This window comes from Scomber scombrus, chromosome 21 (assembly GCF_963691925.1).
Source record: "Scomber scombrus chromosome 21, fScoSco1.1, whole genome shotgun sequence".
Lineage (NCBI taxonomy): Eukaryota > Metazoa > Chordata > Actinopteri > Scombriformes > Scombridae > Scomber > Scomber scombrus.
This window is the reverse complement of record NC_084990.1, coordinates 1,416,923-1,438,017: the sequence shown is the minus strand read 5'-3', so window position 1 is coordinate 1,438,017 and position 21,095 is coordinate 1,416,923. Positions and strand designations below refer to the sequence as shown.

Genomic DNA, 21,095 nt, shown 5'->3' with positions numbered 1-21,095 from the left:
ATGTACTTACTGGCACTAAATCATGATTATTATAAGATCATTCAAAATGTGAGACATGAAGTCAAGATTCTGACTTAGTAAGTCTCACTTTTGACAATTCTTTATTTTGATCTTTGAAATTGTGATAATATCCATTTTAAGATTGAAAAGTTGAAACGTATTGACATCTACAACTTTTTTTGAGTTTCGAGTTGAGCTTCCACACAGCAGTTTATCAGCCAGCTGCTGTATCTCTTCCTGTCCCTGTGGCACTATTATCATCTACAACATGGACTATGGCAGTACTATATATTTAACATGTGATAACCACACCATACCTCTGGCACAATCACTACAACTCTGCTTACACTTAAACCACAGAGTACTATTCTGCCTTGATTGTAAATGTAAGGCACTGTTGGCTCAAGTTTGTCTGACATTTCAAACCGAAGCCTGAAAATGTTTCTATCTTTATTGCCTCCACCTGTCAGGTAAAGAAGTTCTTCATGTCTGGCAGCTACTCTGTTGTAGATGATGTTAGAAATGAAATCAAAGTATTTACAAAGACACAACTTTATTAGTTTTACTTCAGTATTTATTTGATCTGCAAATGCAGACAAAATAATGTTAGACATGCTGTGTTTACAACACCTGTGATGCAACAGCACGTTCAGAGCACATCGGTTTTCAAAATAAAAAAAAATTGTGTGTCAAACAATTTACTGGAAGAACAGAAATAGCTTTCACTCACATGTGAAATTTCTTTAAGAGCAAGAATGAATCTCCAGGTAAACTAATACAACTAGAAGTGTATTGTCTAGCATGGCTACAGAAGGTGGAATTGTTAGGGAAACCACTAAAAATACCTTTCTTTGCCATTACTTGTTTGTGTGTCAAACAGTTGTCACAATGTCCCCTGTGCATGTGTAATTATAAATATAAAACATATATACATATAATACACACACAAACACAGAACATTGTATATATAGTGGAATTAGTTTGGGACAGGTATTTACTGTATGTTGGATATGAGCAGGTGGAGACAGAGGTTGGGGTTGTGGTGGGGGGGTGCACGGTGGAGGGTGGAGTGGGTGTTTCCATTTTCAAAAGCAGAATTGTAACTACGACATAAATTTCAGGCGAAACAAACTGAGAGCACAGGAATGTGAGCTACATATCACAAGTCCCAAAATAAGTCTTATTTTGACATTTTGGTCTCCATTGGGAACAAACACCTTTATCATCCAGAACAACTGGACACATTAACACCTGATGTTCTCATCAATGGAGAAGTTAAACCAGTGAGTCGTGACAAAGCACGACACCAACAGCAAGCCCAGATGTTGACTTTCAGTTCTGGTCCCGTTCTGAACCTGCTCCCTCAGGTGTCCACCTGTGGCGGTTTGGTACAGTCCTGAGCCGGCTCTGACTCTGAGCAGGGCTGCAGTGATTTGAGGATATGTTCCAGTGTCCAGTGCTCCTCATGTAAGGTGTGCTCCTCCAGGGTGAACTGACCCTGCTTGGTACGGATCAGCTCTTTGACATGAGCACATGACGACAGAGCTGCAGCAGGAGAACCACTGGTTACTCTAATGAGTGCTTTCATTTCTCATGTCTCTCTTTAGTTTATTGACTGTCCATAAATGTGCAGAGAAGAACTGTGAAAAACAATGAATTTTATCTCACCTTTTCCCAGATCATCCACCAAGCTTCTCACATAAAATCCTCCACCGCATTCAATATCTGTTATGGAAATAAAACTACGTCAATGCACAGTTTAACATAAAAAAACATGAATGGGAAAGGCAGGAAATGACATCCACAATGCTATTCTAAACAGCACAAAGTCAGAAGTCAGTGTTTCATAGAGGAAGAAAGAAAGAGTGTATTATGCAACACATAAGCGAACCCAGAGTGAAGACAGGGGGCTTGAACTCTTGCAGGGTCAGGTTGTACACAGACACTGCTCTGGCAGGTTTGGCCTCAACTTTGTGACCTTTCTTCAGCAGGACAGACAGACGCTGGCCATCTTTTTTCAGCGCAGAGTAACTAGAATGAAAAACAATCAAACATAAAGATGAGGTCCACTGTTCTTAAATAATGAGAACAGGTACAAACAGAACACAGTCCCGACTGACATCCTAACATTTCACATCATTGTTTCAAATCACAGAGTGAGGCTGTTCCACTTCCACTCAATCTGACATGTTGTCCACATTAAAGCTGGCAGGAAGGCTTCTTCACTGGGGAAGTGACAGACGAACAAACCAGAAGTCTGAAGCTAGTGGCCTCTACAGACTGAAATGTGAACTGAAACACTATATAAAAGTGTTAATGATCTATCCAATCATAGAGCACAGAGGGAGTTTTTATCTAATATATCATGAGCTCTTTATCCTTATCTTTTCTCAGGGATGTATTATTCTGCAAAAGTTTATTTGAATGAATGAATAAATTATTTGGTCGGTAAAATGTTAAAGAATTTTTTATTTTAAATATTAAAAAAATAGTAGAAAAAATCCATCACACTTTCTTAAAGCCAAGGGTGACATGTTGAAATGTCTTCATCTGTCTGATTAGAATTCAAAGTTAAGGGTTAATAGAATTAATCATTGGATCTGACATTCAGTATTTTTACAATTATTGGAATGGACACAATAAACAACCCCTCTTATTACCATTATCATCACCATAATAAAATACACATATCCAGACAGCTGCTATAGTCTCTCTCTCTGTGTGTGTGTGTGTGTGTGTGTGTGTGTGTGTGTGTGTGTGTGTGTGTGTGTGCGCGTGCATTAGCGTGGGGTTTGGGGTGGGGGCATAAGGTGAGGATAACCACTGCCGGTGCTCCAGAGGTACAACAGTGGACACACTATCCCTCTGAAATGTAGCAGAGTGGAAGTATAAAGTGACATTAAATGAAAATACCTACAATTGTACTTAAGTATAGTTGTTTGAGCTAATGTACTTTGTTACTTTCCACCACTGCATTTAACCCTTACATAGTGTTTGGGTCATATTTGACCCGTTTTGAAATGTGACAGCTGTAAAAACACCTCAAATATCTTTTACTCTGCACTCTCTGAAATGTGATGACTTTTCCTAAAGTGTCCCAAAATGTACAAAAATTCAAATATTTTAAAATGTTATTTTGTATAGGTGCTACACATATGAGCAATATCTATTGACATGTGTTTTAGTGAAAATAATAGTTAATAGTTTTAATAAGATAGTAGTTATGAGGATGTATTTTTTATGATGTAGCAGTGAAGACTGATGGCTCTAATGGTTATACAATAAACCCCACACTTCCATAAAGTTCTTGTTATTTTCACTTTACATAAAATACATTTCCATCATTATTACTATGTTATATTTTCATGTCTTAGGTAAAATAGGACATGATATTGTGTGATAGGAGCTGTTTCTTCTGCTAAAATGAGATAAAAAATACACTCTCTCTGCTCTCTGACACATGAATCAAGGTTTAATCACATTTATTGATCAGTCAGATCAACTATTGATGCTTTGAGGGGATTCTTAGACTGGGTCAAAATTGACCTGGAACATACTGCAAGGTTGTAGAATATGAACAGTATGTGAGGGTTAAATAACTGAAACCAACTAAAAGCTTTCCAAAGCTGCTGTGCTGTAATAAATGAATCATAATCCTGTGTAAAATCATGTGTTTTGACACCAAGATTTTGATCTTAATAACGATTATGTCTTCAACAGCACTTTACTTTACTTGCACTGACTGGAGCTAATGAGAAACAATATGTCATTCCTTTCTGAGTATAAAAATACTCCTACTCAAAACCTAAAGATATTTCTCATGGAACTAAGAGAGGTAGCAAAAATGAACAATTGAGAAGCTGGATTATTGGTAATCTACTCATCATTGCATCTCTAGACAAAAGTGACCATATCTGATCAGAGCAGCCACACCTGAAGTCACAGTTAAATACTGGCTATTATGAAGAAATGAAATAAAGATAAAACAGTACACATGTTCAGACAGCGTTGATCTTTCTTGTGTATAAATGGAGATTTTCTACTAATGGTTAAGTCAAAGTTAAATTCATAAACACAAATGTTGCTGTCATGAAAACATTTCCTCAGATTGGAGGTTCATGTATTTTTGCATGTTTTCTGTACGTTAGTCTGTGTGTGTTGGGAGCTGCACTGTACAGACTTTTTCAGACTTTCTCTTTCTTGCTTGCACACATTTGCTATTTGTTCCAGCACCTGCTTTTATGCTTTTTCTGGATATGCGTGTCCACCACAAACTTTTCTCAAATCCCCCCCTGAGGGAAATCAAAGGTCTTACTCACAGTGGAGGGACTTGCATAATATCACCCACAAAATGTTTCAGCTTCTCCTCGATGTCCACCCTGGTGACGTGTTCTGTGGAGTGAAACCAGTATGATGCATCAGACTCAATATGATTAATTGTTCTAGTGACATGATGTGTTGTTGCAGTGTTACCAAAGTCTTTCTCCAGAGTCACGCTGCCAGACGCATCAAGCGTATCTGTTGCTTTTCCCAGTTCTCCCACAGCGACGTATTTCTGAAGGACAAACGGCACACATCACTTTGTTTTGCTCTGTACATTAATGACATGAAACTGATGTCATGTATGTCAATGTATCATGTCCTCATTTTAGCCCTTTTTAAAAAATGTGAAGACATGCATTGAATTAAAATGCAAATGTCCAGTGTGTATTTTAATTTTCCAGATTGAGGTGCACAAATGTGTAAAATAATCTTTAACCAAATAAATCTACAATATAAATACATTCCTGATACTATATATAAGTGTGCAATGTTCCTGGTATTAAACAGTAAGGTCAGCCTCAGTCTTATTAGTGGTAGTGGGAGGTACTGGGAGCTGTGGTGTTGTACAGTCTCATGGCTGATGGTATGAAAGGCATGTAGCTGTATGAGTCTCTGGCTGAATGTGCTCCTGAGCTGACTAACCCAGCATAGAATTATAATCATTATTTATTCATTTTTAAATGATCATGTACTTTCACACAAAAACATAAATGTCACTTTGATTAAATGAAGACCAACTTCTGAAAAAACCAGACCCACATCCACTCTGAACAGGTTACACCTGAGCTGACCCACATATGCAAAATGATCATCCACTGTACAGGTGAGGTTCATAATGCAGTCAGGCTCAGTGTATAATGAATACAACCACAGCTAGTTCTTTAGTTTCTGTACAGTGACTTAGAGGGATTGTTAGCACTGTGTTAAAGGCAGAATGTAGGTGAGAAAAGAAAGTTTTAAAAACTAAAGCACTGGTTATTGAACTAAAAGATAAACACAACACTTCTGTTTTTCCTCCCATTATTCATTAGTGGAAACAAAAGATTGGAGACGTTTTATACACACACAAGGTTCATTCAGGTCACATTTTGTTAACAAACGAGTTTAAATCCATGTTAGTGAGCATGTCAGGTGTGGCATATCAAGATGCTGATCAAACAGTATGATTATTCCACAGGTGTGTTGGACTCGTCACAATAAAAGTCCTCTCTAAAAAGTGCAGCTTTATCACGCAACACAATGCCACAGGTGTCACAAGTTTAGAGGGAGCATGACATTTATTAGAGGGGTGGGGGCATTTGCCTCATGCAATGTGACACATCACTTTCACACTGATGATGAGGGTGGTGGGTGATGATGGATGAATAGCATGACAATGGGCCTCAGTCCATTAATAAAATACACCCAACACATTATTTATATGTATTTTCATAATAGAAACAATCGGGTTCTCTATAAGTGGAACACTTTTGGGTAATGTGTCTCTATAACCTTTGTGTAGACACTGACTTTCAGTCTTTACATAATATATTCACAAACTCACCTTAGAACCAGCCAACATGGTGCTGAGCATTTTTGTGCCATTCCCAACACCAACAACTGAAAGAAACACACACATCAGAGTCATGTTAGCTTCCTCACACTGCAAGATACAAATGTGTTTCACACACTTAACAACACACTAAGTATTTTCTTCATTTTGCAGCCTGGACAGCAGTGACTCTGATGATGTTTGTCCTCTTTTATTCCACTGTTGTTTGTGCTGTCAGAGGCTAATGCCAGGGTGCAAGTCATTGTAAACCTTTTTTTTAGCCTTCTGATAAACTGCTCTTTGTCTTTACTTAGTCATTTGTAAAAGGAAAACAAAGTGTATATTTTGTGCAGATATTGTTTCATATGTCATGAGGTCATGAGGTCGTGTCCTCGGTGCAGTTTCTGGAAATGACTATTCTTTAGAGTTACAATTTTTAAGCGTGACTTGTTATTGGTAGAACTATTAAAGTTAAATCAGGGGTGTCAAACACACGGCCCATGGACCAGAACCGGCCCTCCAAGGGGTTCAATCTGGCCCACTGGATAACTTTGCAAAGTTATGAAAATTGCAGAAAATGTATTCCAATTTTTCTGCTGCTTCAGACGTTTTTTTTCCCACCCTGACCAGAATGCAATCCTCTGAAAAAATGATGAATACACATTATGGTCATATATAAATTCATATATTGAACAGGGTGCAAAATGTTGTCAATAAGCAGCTTCTGTGCAAAATAATCTGAAAGAAACTGAGACATAATATTGTTGAAATTGCACCTATTTTTCACAGTAAATAGATGGTTTATTATAGTTAAAGTTATAAAATATATATTATTTGTAGGTTATTATTATGTAATGGTTTTACTGGTCTGGCCCACATTGGCTGTATGTGGCCCTTGAGTTAAATCAAATAAACTGAATATAGTTTATAGTGTATATTTCTCTGCCAATTATGTATTTGAAACACAACTGTAGGAAGAAGATACAGACTAGCATACAGAATAAAGAAAATATAACTATTAAATAAACAATGTGAAACAGAGTGGTTTTGGTGTGTGGTTGGGCTGAGGGAATCTGTATGTACTCAGTATTTCTAAATCCTGGTTCCAGTCCTGCAATAAACTCTCCTCCTTCTCTACATCCCTGATGGAAGTTTACAGCATGTCACATACATTCTTCAAAGATCCCCTGTTTTAAGACATAAAAAATACTAAAAATACATTACTGCATTAGAAATTCCTAAAATGACATCTGCTCTTTCTCCATGATTAAAAACATCCCGAATGAATGAATCTGTAAATGTTGTTCATTTAAAGTTTAAACTTAAAGTTTAAGTTTAACTCAGTATTCACTCAGCGAGCACTTCATTAGGAACACCTGTACACCTGCTTATTCAATGCAATTATCCAATCAGCCAATCATGTGGAAGCAGTGCAGTGCAACACAAGACAGGAGCTTCAGATCATTTTTAATATCAAACATTAGAATTGGGAAAAAAAATGTGATCTCAGTAACTTTGATTGTTGGTGGATGATGATGATGATGATGATGATGATGATGATGATATTTTTTAAACTGCTGATCTCCTGGGAATTTTATGCCTAGCAGTCTCTACAGGTTACTCACAATACAACATAAATGTGTTGTTGATAAGAGAGGTGTGAGATGAGAATGGACAGACTGGAGCTGACAGAAAGACTGCAGTAACTCTGATAAACTCTTTACAACTGTGCTGAGCAGAAAAGCATCTCAGAATGAACAACATGTGGAACCTTGAGGCAGATATAACACAATAAGATCACAGAAGGTTCCATTCCTGTCAGCCAAATACAGAAATGTGAGGCTGCAGTGGGCTCAGGATCACCACACAGTTGACCACTGGTCTGGCAGCAGATGGTACGCTTAGTATTTGGTGTCAGCAGCATGAATCCATAGATGGAATGTTTGGGAGATGTTTTTCTTGGCACACTGTGGGATCCTTAATACCAATCAATCAATCTTTATTTATATAGCGCCAAATCACAACAAAAGTCATCTCAAGGCACTTTACACATAGAGCAGGTCTTGACCGTTCTCTTTAATTTAATACCAATCCAATCATCATTTGAATACCTCAGTTTATATGACTATTGGTGCTAACGATATGACTCCATTTGTAGACATGACTTACCACCCAGCAGGATAATACACCATGTCACAAAGCACATATCATCTCAAACTGGTTTTTATCACTGACAATGTGTACTTCAACAACCTGCTCAGTCATCACATCTGAATCCTACAGAACACCTTTGAGATGTGGCTGAACAGGACAAGAGCAGTTGACAACAGTCGACAATCTCAAAGGAATGTTTCCAATATCTTGTGGAACCCATGCCACCAATAAATCAGGCCAAGTCGCATACTGGACCATGATTGGCTCCAAACTAGCTGTGATGTCACAAATCTGATTCCTGCTTAAACCTAGATTTCATTTAAAGTGAGCTCAGAGAAACTTTCCTCCGTCAGCAGATGGAATGCGGAAACAAACTGTGCACATCCATCATTCTGCACAGAGAAGAGAACAACATCCAAGTGAAAGTACTAGAACGACAACACATTTTGAGTGGAAGGAGACTTTAACCATAACCTCTGATGTTTCTATGACATCATCAACTCCATCCTTACGTCCTTACTAACTGTGAAACGAAACCTTCTACCTGGCGGTTCAGTCACCAAGGTAGACCATTAGTTAGTAGTAACAAGCTATGTGTTTGTCTTTAACATGTGTCCCCCCCCCCTCTTACCCAGCACCCCGCTGGCAGAGCTGTCCAGCGTCCCTCCATGACCCATCTTCAGACTCTGCTTCTTCCTCTTTCTCGGGTTTGGATCCTTCACACCAGCCTCTGAAAGAAAAGTCACTTTAAAACGTCTTCAGTGTCAGGGACAAATGTTAGTAGCTTCATCTCCTGACGCTGGCCCTGCATTATTACCCTTTAGTAAAGTTTCTTTGAGTGTATTGAGGACGTCTGCAGATGTCGGTCCTTGTTTTTTATAAATAGCGAACAGTCCGTTGAGAGACTGTAGTTTAGACAGAGAACTAGTTAGAGGAGATGCGCTGTTACTTATGTTTCCTGCCATGCTTGTTCTTCTTCAGTGAATAACCTTCTTCTTCTACTCTGCTGAGTAACTACCATCATGCATTTTGTTGTTGAATCACTGCCACCTGCTGGTTGTGTGATTTAATATTTAACATCTTATTTGAGGTTTAAGCCAAAATAATATAGATAACATATCTCCCTCTTCTACTTTATTACTAATTCATATTGATTTAATCTGCTTTTTAGTCAGTTTTTGGTCAGTTATCTACACTCAGCATCACAGTAGATGACTGGACTACACTAACCATGATGCTTTGCGCCGCAATACACTTCCTAGTTACTTTGTCGTTTGGCTTCCTTTACCTATCAGCTGTGCCTTCCGCAACAACAATAACTGACACGAAGATACTTGAGGTGTAGACGCTGAGGTCTGTGTTCTTTACTTCAACTTGTCTTTATTCTTTTTCAGGAAAAGTTTATTAAACAAACACTTCCTTGTTTAGCCCTGCACGAGCCTTTGTGTTAACGCGACACACTCATTCAAAATGTGGCAGTTTAATTGTCTATTGCTAAGCTACATAATACAATATATCAAGATACTTTTTCACAATCAGTTAAAGGAATCTTCTAATTCGGCACATATATGATTCCAGCAAGCAGCATTTATTTCATTGAATGTATACTTTTGAGGCGCACTACTTGTTCCCGCCAAGTCATTATCAACTGAATACTGAAAGTGGAAATGTGTGCGTCAGGGTGGATTACGGTAATATGGGACATTGACCAATGTGGGACAATTAGGCTCCATTGCATTTATCTCTTTTTCTATTAAATTATTATAAAGCTATAACTAGTATATGCAAACTGTGTAAGTTATATTGTTTAACATTAAACATGTTAACATACAGGCTACTAGTTTTATAACAATCTGATGGAGAAAGCAAAAAAAACATGTAGACCGACAAAATGAAATGACCAAATATGAGCACATTTCAGAAAGTTTTGGCAGATGAGGCTGTGTTGTATAAATCAAAGTATTTCTAAGCCTAAAAAAAGTGTCCCAGGTTACAAAATCTACAAATTCTGAAAGGAATATTAATATATGTGCCATTTTCCAATACAGTACAATATCTAAAAATTGTCTTCTGATTTAACAATGAAACATCTTAGGGATTTCATAATGAAATTAAGTGTTGATATAATGTATTAGATTCATATGTTAATGTGGTGAACAAGTCAGAATTGCAAAAAGTGTCCCACATTACCCTGATCCACCCTATGTTCTGCTTCTTGAATGGATATCGCCGATTTAAAGAATTAAACCTCGAGATGTAGGCCAGGCTTTGCTCGTTATCTTACAATGTGTTTTTTTTTTTTTTTTTACAATGGATGATGAATGATTATGTCAGGGCAGGGATGTCCTCGGTTGTATATCTGCAAATTATTAGCTAAGCTTAACCAGACTAAATATCCATGTATTGTAATAAAGCATAAAAATCATCACAAAAACATAAATCATAAACTGTTGTTTTGGAATGTTAGCATGGTTATTAGGAAGCACTGACAGTCTACCAGCAGCTGGTATAGTTCCATGCCAGTCAGTCCAAAAAAGGAGGCTGATTACTGCAGTCTGACATCGGTCCTTCTCCTGCATCTATTTCCACTTACATACTGAAGGTAATACAGCTAGTGCTTCACTTTACATGTTTAAAACAGTAGTCTACCAGAGAAACAGCTTTGGGTTGGGGTTGGATGTACTTGAAGATGCAGGACAGAGGGACTTTTTAGAGTATATGTGCTTTATAGTTTGTTTTTAGTCCTGTGTTGTCATTTTTTTCTACTGTCAAATCCACCAGGACACAATTTCCCAGGAAGGAAGGAAGAAGTGAAGACAGCTCTGTGCAGCTCAGATGAAAAGGAAGGACGAGTGAGAATGGAGGATTTCAAGCGGACGTACTTGCGTCTGTGTAAAGAGGGAGGTGTGGAGCCCCAGGACAGTATTGTAGTCCAGCTCCAGGAGAGCAGGGCTGCTCAGGGTTCCAGACTGGACCTGAGTGGACAGAGCCTGTCTGCAGATACCTGCTCAGTGCTGGCCAGGGCCTTCCAGAGAGACACTGCCTTTACAGAAGTGTCACTCAGCGACTGCATGCTCAGTGAGGAAGGTGAGGAGTTTCTATAAGGCAGACAAATAGCGTGTGAAATGATATCGTAACAGATATTTTGCATACATATGAAAACATGCATGATTCAACTTTAGTGCATTTTTAATAGTTTGCATATGTGCTTTGTGCAATAAAGCTAATTTGAATTCACTGCAGGGTGGTCTGGAGGATTTTAAGTAACTATTTGTAAGTCATCACTGTAGAAAAAAAGCTGATAACCAGTGTAATCCAGTATGATTTATCTGTCTTTTAAATAAGATAAGCTTGTCACATGAATAGACCAAAACCAGCAGCGTGTTAATCTGTCTGTTAATAGTTTCTGACTTCCCTCCCCTGGGTGCTCTCAGCCCAAGGCCCATTGGTTCCTAATGAAAATGTAAAAAAATGTTAATGTGTAATTTTTTTAGACTCAGTAATTTCCTATATTAACTGGTCACTGTTATTTTAGCAAACATAACTCAAACTGGAGGACATTGTGCATTTGTTGTTAAAATAGATATATCAGATATATCAGATCCTGGATACAAACACAATACTAGTTGGTGAATGAATTCATTGTTGGTTTGGATCTGCACATGAGTGTGTATGTAACAGTATCTGCTTCCATGCATGTGTGTGACTCTCAGGTGCCAAAGTTCTCCTGACTGGACTGTTTGACAACACAACAGTGAAAGTTCTGGATCTGAAGGTATTTGGACTACACACACTCTCAGTCACCAATAGATTTGATGTTAAATTAAACATGTGTGTTGATGGTCAGTTGATGTGAAACATTATTCACAGGGAAATAACCTGAGATCAACAGGAGCTGAGGTGTTGGGAAAGTTGTTGGCTAGGAACAAGACTCTGCGTAGGTGAGAACTATGCTCCTCATGTATATTTAGATATAAAAATATGTCAGTATGATTTTAATTTTATATATATTATATTATTATTTTATGTATATGTATATGACTGTTTCATAAGATATCAAATAAATCATATGAAGTTTGAGGAAAATAACCTGGTCAATGTCCGCTACTACTAACTAGCTTTTAATGTTTGAGATTTCAACCAGTCTGGCAATTTGCTCAGTTGTCATGGAGATGGCTCAGTTGTTCTTTCTTAAGTGAGACGGGTGCGCAAGAGAACATTTACAGTATGAGCAGGGACCAAAACACACAACTCGCATACAAAGAACAGTGATTATACATTAAAGAAACTATAATAAGTAGCATTATAATATATTATAATAGTTTACATTACAGATTTAAAAACTTTTTATAACTCAAAACTCACTTTATAGACAGTTTTTCCAAGTTAAAATGTGCTATTACCTAATATTACAATGACTGTATAACTTACAGTAGTACAGTTCAACTGCCTTCTGACAGTAAAAAGGAACAACACACCTTATTATATCTAGCAATGATCTTCTAACTTGCAGAAGAACTGAACATTATTTGTTGATGTACAGAAATCTGATTTTGATCTGCACTAATAATGACACTGAGAAGTGGATGAAAGTATAGGAAAAAGCTAGTAAGTGGACCTTGAGTTGAACTGATCTATGAAGTTACCTGCTCAAATCATATGAACTTCGTAAATTAAAAAGATTTGTGATGCACATTGTGTCATTAATGTTCCCATAGCTACAATGAGATTCAGATTTTATATCACCTGGTGTTGCTTTTTTTGCAGATTTTTGAGAGTCCTCACAATTATTATGATCTTTTCTTTCAGTCAATTACATTTTAAGACACTGGCTTGTTGTAGGCAATAATACAGGATTGACCTTATTTTATTTGTTTGTTTATTAGAAATGTATTTAGATAGCTCAATTTATTAGCAGTTTCCACGCAGGCAAACTTACTTACTTAATTTACTTATTGTATTTGATGAAAAATCCCTTTATAGGTTTACATTGAATGAAAATGACCAAGAAGGAATTTAGGCACCTGAAGCCTTTGGGTCAAGCAGTTGCCCTCTTTGCCTGGTTGCTAATCCATCCTTATGTGTAAGCACCAGACAGATTGGTCTGGCCTGTCATTGTTCAACCTATGTATGCTTTTTGAACTAGTTTTATGCCAGCACGGTCTTAGCTTCAATTTGGAGCAGGTCAACCAGCACACATTGTGGCACACCTTGTCCTACCCCCACTGGTTTACAAATAATGATTTCATCCTGTTCACCTTGATCAAAATGCTGGTTTCAGATCTGGAAAGACATTTTCTCATAACAGAAGCTTTACTGATTGTATTCAGGTAAAGGTATTAAAAGTTCAGGGCTTATGAATGTGTCTGTTGTAGCTTTAACAACAGTGTGGATTGCTATATCTAACACAGTGTTTGTAAATGCTGTGTGCAGGCTGGTGTTGGAGTGGAATGCGTTGGGAGTGTGGGATGAAGCCTTCTCTCTCTTTTGTGATGGTTTAACCTCCAACAGCACGCTGACGCACCTGGACCTGCGCAACAATCAGATCAACCACCACGGAGCATCTGAGCTCGCTCTGGGTCTCAAACACAACAGCAACCTGGAAGTGCTAGGTGATTGTTTAGGTTACTTATTTAAATTTTACAAATATTATTCAGCCTTAAAAACAGACATGTTTAGTAGTTCAACCAGGGCTAGCCTGTAGTTTTGTGTAGTTGGGTTATTATCACACAGATGCAAGTAATTATGGAGTGATCATCCCATCACATAACTGCAGTAGTGCTTTTTTAAACAATAACCTCCCTGCCTTTTCATACAAATTCACAACTTAAAAACTCTTTAAGGAACCCAGCAATGTTTGTACATTGTCACTGTAATCAGGGTTCTCCTGCAGAAATGTATCATGTATTTAGTAATGGAAAAAAATATAACCTGTGTGCCTTAAATTGTTTCAGTTGTTTACTTATGACCTACTTTTACTACAAGCATTGCTGCTGTTTGCTGTGTTTGTGCCTTTTTATATCGCATATTGCACTTTATTGCCCTTATAGATTATCAGTTTTATTTATGTCTTAAATTGTCTTTAATTGTCTTATATGTTTTATGCCCCAGGAACTGCTATCTAAATGTTGTTATATTGTTGTCTAACCCTCAATATGATAATAATACAAATAATAACTCTAATTCAAATTGAGGAAATGTAGAGACAAGTCTTTGTGTATTGGGGTGTTTTACTGACTGTCCTCTCTCTCACTGACCGTTCACAGACCTGAGGTGGAACAATATTGGTCTGCTGGGTGGCAGGTCTCTGCTGGAGGCTCTGCAGAAGAACAAGAGCATAATGCAGCTGGAAATGGCAGGGAACAACATACCCAGTGATATACTCAAAGCACTTGGTATAGTGTGTGTGTGTGTGTGTGTGTGTGTGTGTGTGTGTGTGTGTGTGTGTGTGTGTGTGTGTGTGTGTGTGTGTGTGTGTGTGTGTGTGTGTGTGTGAACATGACTCATCCTGGTCTTTTTCTGATCTCTTCTGTTTTTTGAAAGTAATTTGTTGTTTGTGTATTATTTGTGTGTTATACCCCTAAACAGAAAGCTACATCCTGTCTCTCTCCTTAAAGGATCATTTAATCCAAATTACAGTTACCTCCACCAGTATCTCTTACTGCAGATAGTTTAGATTTTATTTGTCCAGTTTTTAATATATCTGTCTCTGAGATGTCTCCATTCAAATATAATGGAGGTGAATGGAGTTTAGTTTGTGAAAAAAATTAACAGCACATGTATATCATAATCAACAGGACTTACTGTCAACAGCTTTTCTTTTTGATAAAACTGAAAAGTGGTGATACAGTTAACTGAAAACCATCTGTGATTTTAACTGTAACTGTATGGCTTCTATTTGTATGATCATTTATTACACCTCTCATTACTGGGAAGTTATATAATTTCCAAAATTCGGTACACATCGTCATCCACTCATACCTGTGACTGACCACACATACCATCCATCACTCTCTTCACTCATTACCCTTTTGCTCCTGTTGTTTAACCCTTTCAGAGCAAACCACAGGGCACAACTCAGACAGACAGTCCACCCTGAGAGACAGCCACAGCAGGACCCAGGTCCTCAGCAAGGAGATTCAGATTCTGAAAGAGGAGAAGGGAAAGCAGGTAAGCCTGGCGCTGAAGACTATCAATAATTTGGATTCTATTAGTGTGATTTCAGAGATGTGGTTGTGACTAATTTGGTCCCGACCAAGAAAAAAAAAAGATACATTACTGCCCAGAACTGGCTGAGTTGGTGTTCATAATGTCTTTTAACAAACAAACAAACAAACCAAGAAACAGGTGATGTCACATGGACTGAGAGATAACTCATTCATTGGACGGTTTTGGTGATGTTGAGGCAGGTGGGTACCTGTTAGAGATTTTAATTATGCAGCCCATATGTCCATGGAGAGAGTAGACAGGAGTCCAGGATGTCTTGTATTGAAAAGGTTTATTTACTTGATCAAGGAGAAATGAATGAATGATCAGTACACGTTATGTTCTGATGCTCCCTTCAATTCTGAAGTTTCTCTCCTCCGGGGATAGACTTTAAACCACACAGATAATGCCACAGGTTGAGCCATGCCCAAATATGGGCAGACCAACACATCTACAATATACTGAATGTAGTCTACTGGTCTATAGACAAAACATTGCTTAGACCTCACTCAGGACCTTAGTCCTACATCCAACACTATATCAAACCTCTGACTCCAGTTACCTTTACCCCATTCAGGGAAAACAGTCAAAGACATATCTGACCTTGGCTGCTATAGCAACACTATCAGAATGCCTCCTGTTTTCCCCAAAAGGAGCAGACTCACTGCTTACCACTATCTCAAGGGGAAACTGTCTAAACCCAACATTTGGTGTGGCCTTTTTATGACGGCAAAGCCTAGTTTGACCCAGTGCATATGAATGATGGAAAATTCCCTAACAATCCCCTCTTATTGATCATGAGATCAATACTGACTACCCATACTCTAGACATTACAGTGGCAAGACTACCCACGGAGTACCCCAGAACGGAAACAGCATTTACAGTACAAATCCACAAAAGTCACATAAGACAAAATCAAATGGTATTGAAAACATAATCTCACACAGTAACATCATTCAGTTACAATGAATGTCCCTAGGGAGAAAAATAAAAATGACTTGAAAAACATTTCATGAAAATCATAACATTCCCCTCTTATGTACCACATATGCCTCTTCTGTCACATAACACATGAGTTCAGCCTTCTGGCCAACAAGGACAGTTGTGAGGCTCACCCTCAAAGGAATGAAGAACCCCTGAAACACTGAAGTATTAAAGGAGCTCACGACGGACATTATGAGTCACATGCACCTATTTCACAGAAGCCATACTTCCCTAAAGATCCTGAAAAAGCAAAAAGAACCCTGTGCTAACTACTCCTAGTCTAGCGAGGGGCTTAAGGCCATGCCTCAATGGTATGGAGGAAACAAGACCTATGCGTTTACCCTATCTCATCTCAAAAGGAAACCTTACACTTTAAAAGGTGGTACATACACATACATGTGATTACAGCAGTACAGCAAAATACTCATTTCATCCCTTAAAAAGGAAAAAGTTAAATCACAATAACAATTTTAATCAGTGTCACACATTAATTTATGCACTGACAAGTCTTCAACCCATGTATTTAACGTACAGTCAAGGGTCACCACCATGGAGAGGTTACTAGCACTTTCGATGCATGGTGGCCTTGAATCCTTCATCAATTTCATCCTCGTAAATCCTCTTCATCAGTTGCAGTTTTTTTCATTGCATTCAAATACACATTTATGAAATCTAAATCACATACAACATTCTCTATAAACCAAACAAAAGTAATGATTCTGGTTATTCAAACTAGAGAAATGTTTTAACTGTATTTCATTAAACAAAAAATGATTAAAGTGATTACTAGTGTCATTTTGAATTTTCGAACACACAATAAAATCTGGAATCATTAAAACAATGAGACCCTGAAAGGAAAATAAAACAAGGAGTACCTGAACACACAGAAGCCTCTGAGTTTCATCTACAAACAGCAGGTGATACGCATCTGCCTCAGTTTAACACTCAGACAAATCACACCTCCCACTATCTGACTCCCTGATTCATTAATCTAAATACTTTTGCTTACAGACCTGAGGTCTCCTCCTCCTCGTCATTCAGCCCAAGACGCTGTATCCAGTCCTCAAAGCCTCGAAAATCATAATATCTCATTGTCACATTATTGTTAACATTTGCGTCAACAGTTGTACACACCTGGGGGGCTTGACTGACGGATTTAGTGGTCTTCTTCACCATCAGCTTAATCAGCCAACTCATACAGGCACAGAGGAGGATGAGGAGGAGAACGATGACCAGCAGTGTAGTCAAAAGCTTGATCAGGCTGGACCCCCATGGCCCGAAGATACCTGAAAAATCTCCAAAATTAAACCTATGGTTAACATGTAATTCCTTTATGCCTAATGCAGTTTCATGAGCCATATCCATCACTTCAGCTGTTGCATCAGAAATGTAAGAACAACACTCAGAGCCAATAATTTTACAGGTGCCACCTTGTGATGCAAGCAGGAGGTCAAGAGCCATTCCTTTCTGCAGAACGACAGTTTTGACTTCCTGTAACTATTTATGTTCAGCCAACATAGCTCTACTACAGGCTTTCAGGTGATTTTCTAAGACTTTAGATAATAATGCAAGTTCCTGGCGCGCAGGTGGTCGAGTGGTTAGAGCGCATGCCACGTACGCAGTGGACCCCGATTCGAATCCCGGCCGGCGGACCTGTACTGCATGTCACACCCCCCATCTCTCTCCCATGTTTCCTGTCTGGCAACTGTGTCTATGCCTGAAAAAAATCTTAAAAAAAAAAAAAAAAAGAAGAAGCAAGTTCCTGTTGTGACACAAACACCATAACTCTAGAGGTATAAGTTAATTACTCCGTCCTAGCATTCAGAGTCTATTACCTGGTTTGTTTCTCCAGGACTGTCCCGAGGAGGGCCCCCCCTCTTTGAGGACTCAGTAACTATGACCGTATCACGAGCAGAGAAACTTCACTGCTCTCCATATCCTGAAACTTCCAGACCTGTAACTTGGCCCAGCCCACCCGGCAGGAGTGAAAGTATGAGTAATCGTCTGATTACCTGCCATTGACCTGCACATCCTCTCTGGCAGCTGGGGGGGCAAGTCTGCACCTTGTGGCATGAATCCATTCTGCCTTGCCTTCACCCTTTAAAGCTTTCCTGGTTGTCAGCAGCACCTGGTACGGCCCTTTCCACCTAGGAGACAAAGACACTTTTTCCAGAGATTTGATTAGTACATAGTCACCCTCCTTAAAAGGATGAATTGGTTCCTCTGATGGTTTGGGGAGCCTCTTGGATACCTGCAAATGATATTTTCTCAAAATCTCTGTTAGTTTTTTTCACATAATCATTCATGAACTCATCCGTCATTTAAAGGGGGGCTTGTCCCTGGGGACATTGGCCTCCCCATCAACACGTCATGAGGACTAAGTCCTGTGGTTGCGTTTGGTGCACTTCGAATTGAATATAACACCAGAGGTAGGGCGTCAGGCCATTTCAGACCCGTCGCCAGTACCGTTTTAGTCAGTATTTCTTTGATAGTTGCATTCATCCTTTCAACTTGCCCTGAACTTTGTGGGTGATAAGGAACATGTAACTGCCACTTGAATCCTAAGATAGCTGACAGTCCCTGTGTGATTTGTGATACAAAAGCTGGACCTCTGTCACTATCTATTCCCTGTGGCACCCCGAATCTTGGAATTACTTCCCTTAGAATACACTTTACAACAATTCTGGCATCTTCTTTCCTGGTTGGGAAGCATTCAACCCACTTTGAAAATCGATCAGTTATGACTAACAAATACTTGTAGCCTTGGCAACTGGGCACATGTGCAAAATCTATTTTCATATTTACAAATGGACCTGATGGGGGTTCCAAATGGTCATGTCGCACAGTGCTGTTCTGTTTTCTGGTCTGTTGGCATATCAAGCAACTTTCAACAAGAGTTTGTGAGACCTGTGTGATACCCGGTGCAAACCATTGTGAGCGAATAACATCACTGATCACCCCTCTTCCGACATGCGCTGTGCCAGTACATGTAGGAGAGCTCGAGGACAAACTGGTCGACCATCAGGGTGAAGCCACAAGCTAGACTCCGCATCAACTGTACAACCTTTTCTCAACCAAAGACTACGCTCCTTATCATCAGCGTGATTTTGCAGCATCACAAGATCATTAATGGAGGCTAGCGAAAATTGATGGACAGGCTGTGTGGAGGCACACTGACGTACCATGGAGGAAGAGGAAGTTGCTGCTTGTTTGGCTGCAAAATCAGCCATTGTATTTCCTCTTGAAATAGGATCATTTTCCTGAGTGTGAGCAGCACATTTCACAATTGCAAGCTGGAACGGGCGCATAATGGCGTCTAGCAGGTCATTTACCAACGCATGATGTTGTAATGGCCTGCCAGACGATGACACAAACCCTCTCATTTTCCATAACTGACCGAAATCATGAGCTACACCAAAAGCATATCATGAATCAGTGTAGATGGTGGCAGTTTTACCAGAAGGGATAATACAGGCCCTAGTGAGGGCATATAGTTCTGCTGCCTGCGCTGAAGTGCTAGGCGGCAGAGCTCTTGTTTCTAAAACCTCCCATTTACTACTGCATAGCCAGTTAGGTTAACGTTGTCAGATGGTCTGCTAGCTGAACCATCAGTGTAAAGAATCATTTCAGAGTTAGGTATTGGTGTCTGCAATAGGTCTGGCCTGGGTGATGTACACATATCAATAGTAGCAATGCAATCATGCTCATATTCGGTTGTGTCAATCAGTGGAAGGAGAGTGGCTGGATTTAGGAGGGGTGAGCGCTTTAAAGTTATGTGTGGGCTGGAAAGGATAGTTGCCTCGTAACCTGAACGTCGAGCTGCTGTCATGTGTTGAGTAGCTGATGTGTTTAAAATGTGTAATATTGCAGCCGGAACGTGCACGACACAGTCATGAGCCAGTGCAATGGGAGCGGACTTATCAAGCAGAATAGCAACAGAGGCCACTGCTCTCTGGCAACCCGGCACACCAAGGTCTACAGGGGTCAGTCGAGATGAGTATTACGCCACAGGACGGTAGTGAGACCCATGTTTCTGTACTAGAATGCCTGTAGCAAAGCCTTCTCTCTCATGTACATGTAGATGGAATGGCTGATGATAGTCTGGCAATCCTAATGCTGGAGCCATGGTGAGAGCATGCTTTAAGTTCTGAAAAGCTTTGTGCATGTCATCAGTCCATTGAACCGCAGGGGGAGCTGACTGCAGCGTGGCAGCTTGCAATACAGAGTCCATAGCCGCATACTCAGAAATCCAGTGTTTGCAATAGTTCTCCATCCCTAAGAATGAAAGCATGCCATTCTTAGTTCTGGGGGGAGGCATGTTGACCAGCAGTTTCACCCTTTCTGGTGATAGGAGGCGCTGTCCATCCTTCAGGAGGTGACCCAAATATGTGACCTCAGATCGGCAAAATTGCAGTCTGGGCAGTGATGCTCTATGTCCACACTCAGCCAACCTCTGCATGAGCAAGATTGCATCAGTTCGACAAGCTTCCTCTGATGGAGAGGCTATCAAAAGATCATCTGCGTACTGCAGAAGTGTTGAACCCCCTGGGAGGTGGAGGTCATCCAGGTCTCTTTTTACCGCTGCTGCGTACACTGTTGGACTCTCAACATAACCCTGTGGCAAACGCCGCCATGTATACTGCTTGCCTTTGAACGTGAATGCAAACAGATACTGGCTATCTGGATGCAACGGTATAGAGAAAAAAGCTGAACATAGATCAATGACTGTGTAGTGTTTTGAATTGCATGATAATGAGGCTAAAATCAAATTAGTGTCTGCCACAGTGGGAGCTGTGGGCACAACAATATTATTAATAGCCTACAAATCTCCATTCATCTGGACGATTTGGTTTTGGGATGGGCAAAATGGGTGTATTGCATGGACTGGAAGTTTGC

General features: G+C 39.4%; 2 protein-coding genes across 2 annotated transcripts in view; one reads left to right on the top strand and one right to left on the bottom strand.

Moving 5' to 3' along the window:
• Positions 1 to 228: 228 nt before the first annotated feature.
• Positions 229 to 8,980, bottom strand: trub1 (TruB pseudouridine (psi) synthase family member 1). Its single transcript, XM_062442690.1, has 8 exons — positions 8,826 to 8,980; positions 8,640 to 8,738; positions 5,867 to 5,922; positions 4,474 to 4,555; positions 4,320 to 4,392; positions 1,892 to 2,031; positions 1,669 to 1,725; positions 229 to 1,545 (listed from the first exon to the last, which is right to left on the bottom strand). Exons 1-8 carry the CDS (start codon positions 8,971 to 8,973, stop codon positions 1,364 to 1,366), a joined length of 837 nt encoding a protein of 278 aa, XP_062298674.1. The 5' UTR covers positions 8,974 to 8,980; the 3' UTR covers positions 229 to 1,363.
• A 310-nt stretch (positions 8,981 to 9,290) lies between these two features.
• The window catches only part of lrrc45 (leucine rich repeat containing 45), a 31,818-nt gene continuing 20,013 nt past the window's right edge, over positions 9,291 to 21,095 (top strand). Inside the window, exons 1-7 of the mRNA XM_062443078.1 lie at positions 9,291 to 9,361; positions 10,790 to 11,095; positions 11,722 to 11,783; positions 11,879 to 11,949; positions 13,442 to 13,620; positions 14,275 to 14,403; positions 15,066 to 15,178. Coding sequence (XP_062299062.1) covers positions 10,867 to 11,095; positions 11,722 to 11,783; positions 11,879 to 11,949; positions 13,442 to 13,620; positions 14,275 to 14,403; positions 15,066 to 15,178 — 783 coding nt within the window. The 5' untranslated portion in view covers positions 9,291 to 9,361; positions 10,790 to 10,866. The remainder of the gene's footprint in view (positions 9,362 to 10,789; positions 11,096 to 11,721; positions 11,784 to 11,878; positions 11,950 to 13,441; positions 13,621 to 14,274; positions 14,404 to 15,065; positions 15,179 to 21,095) is intronic.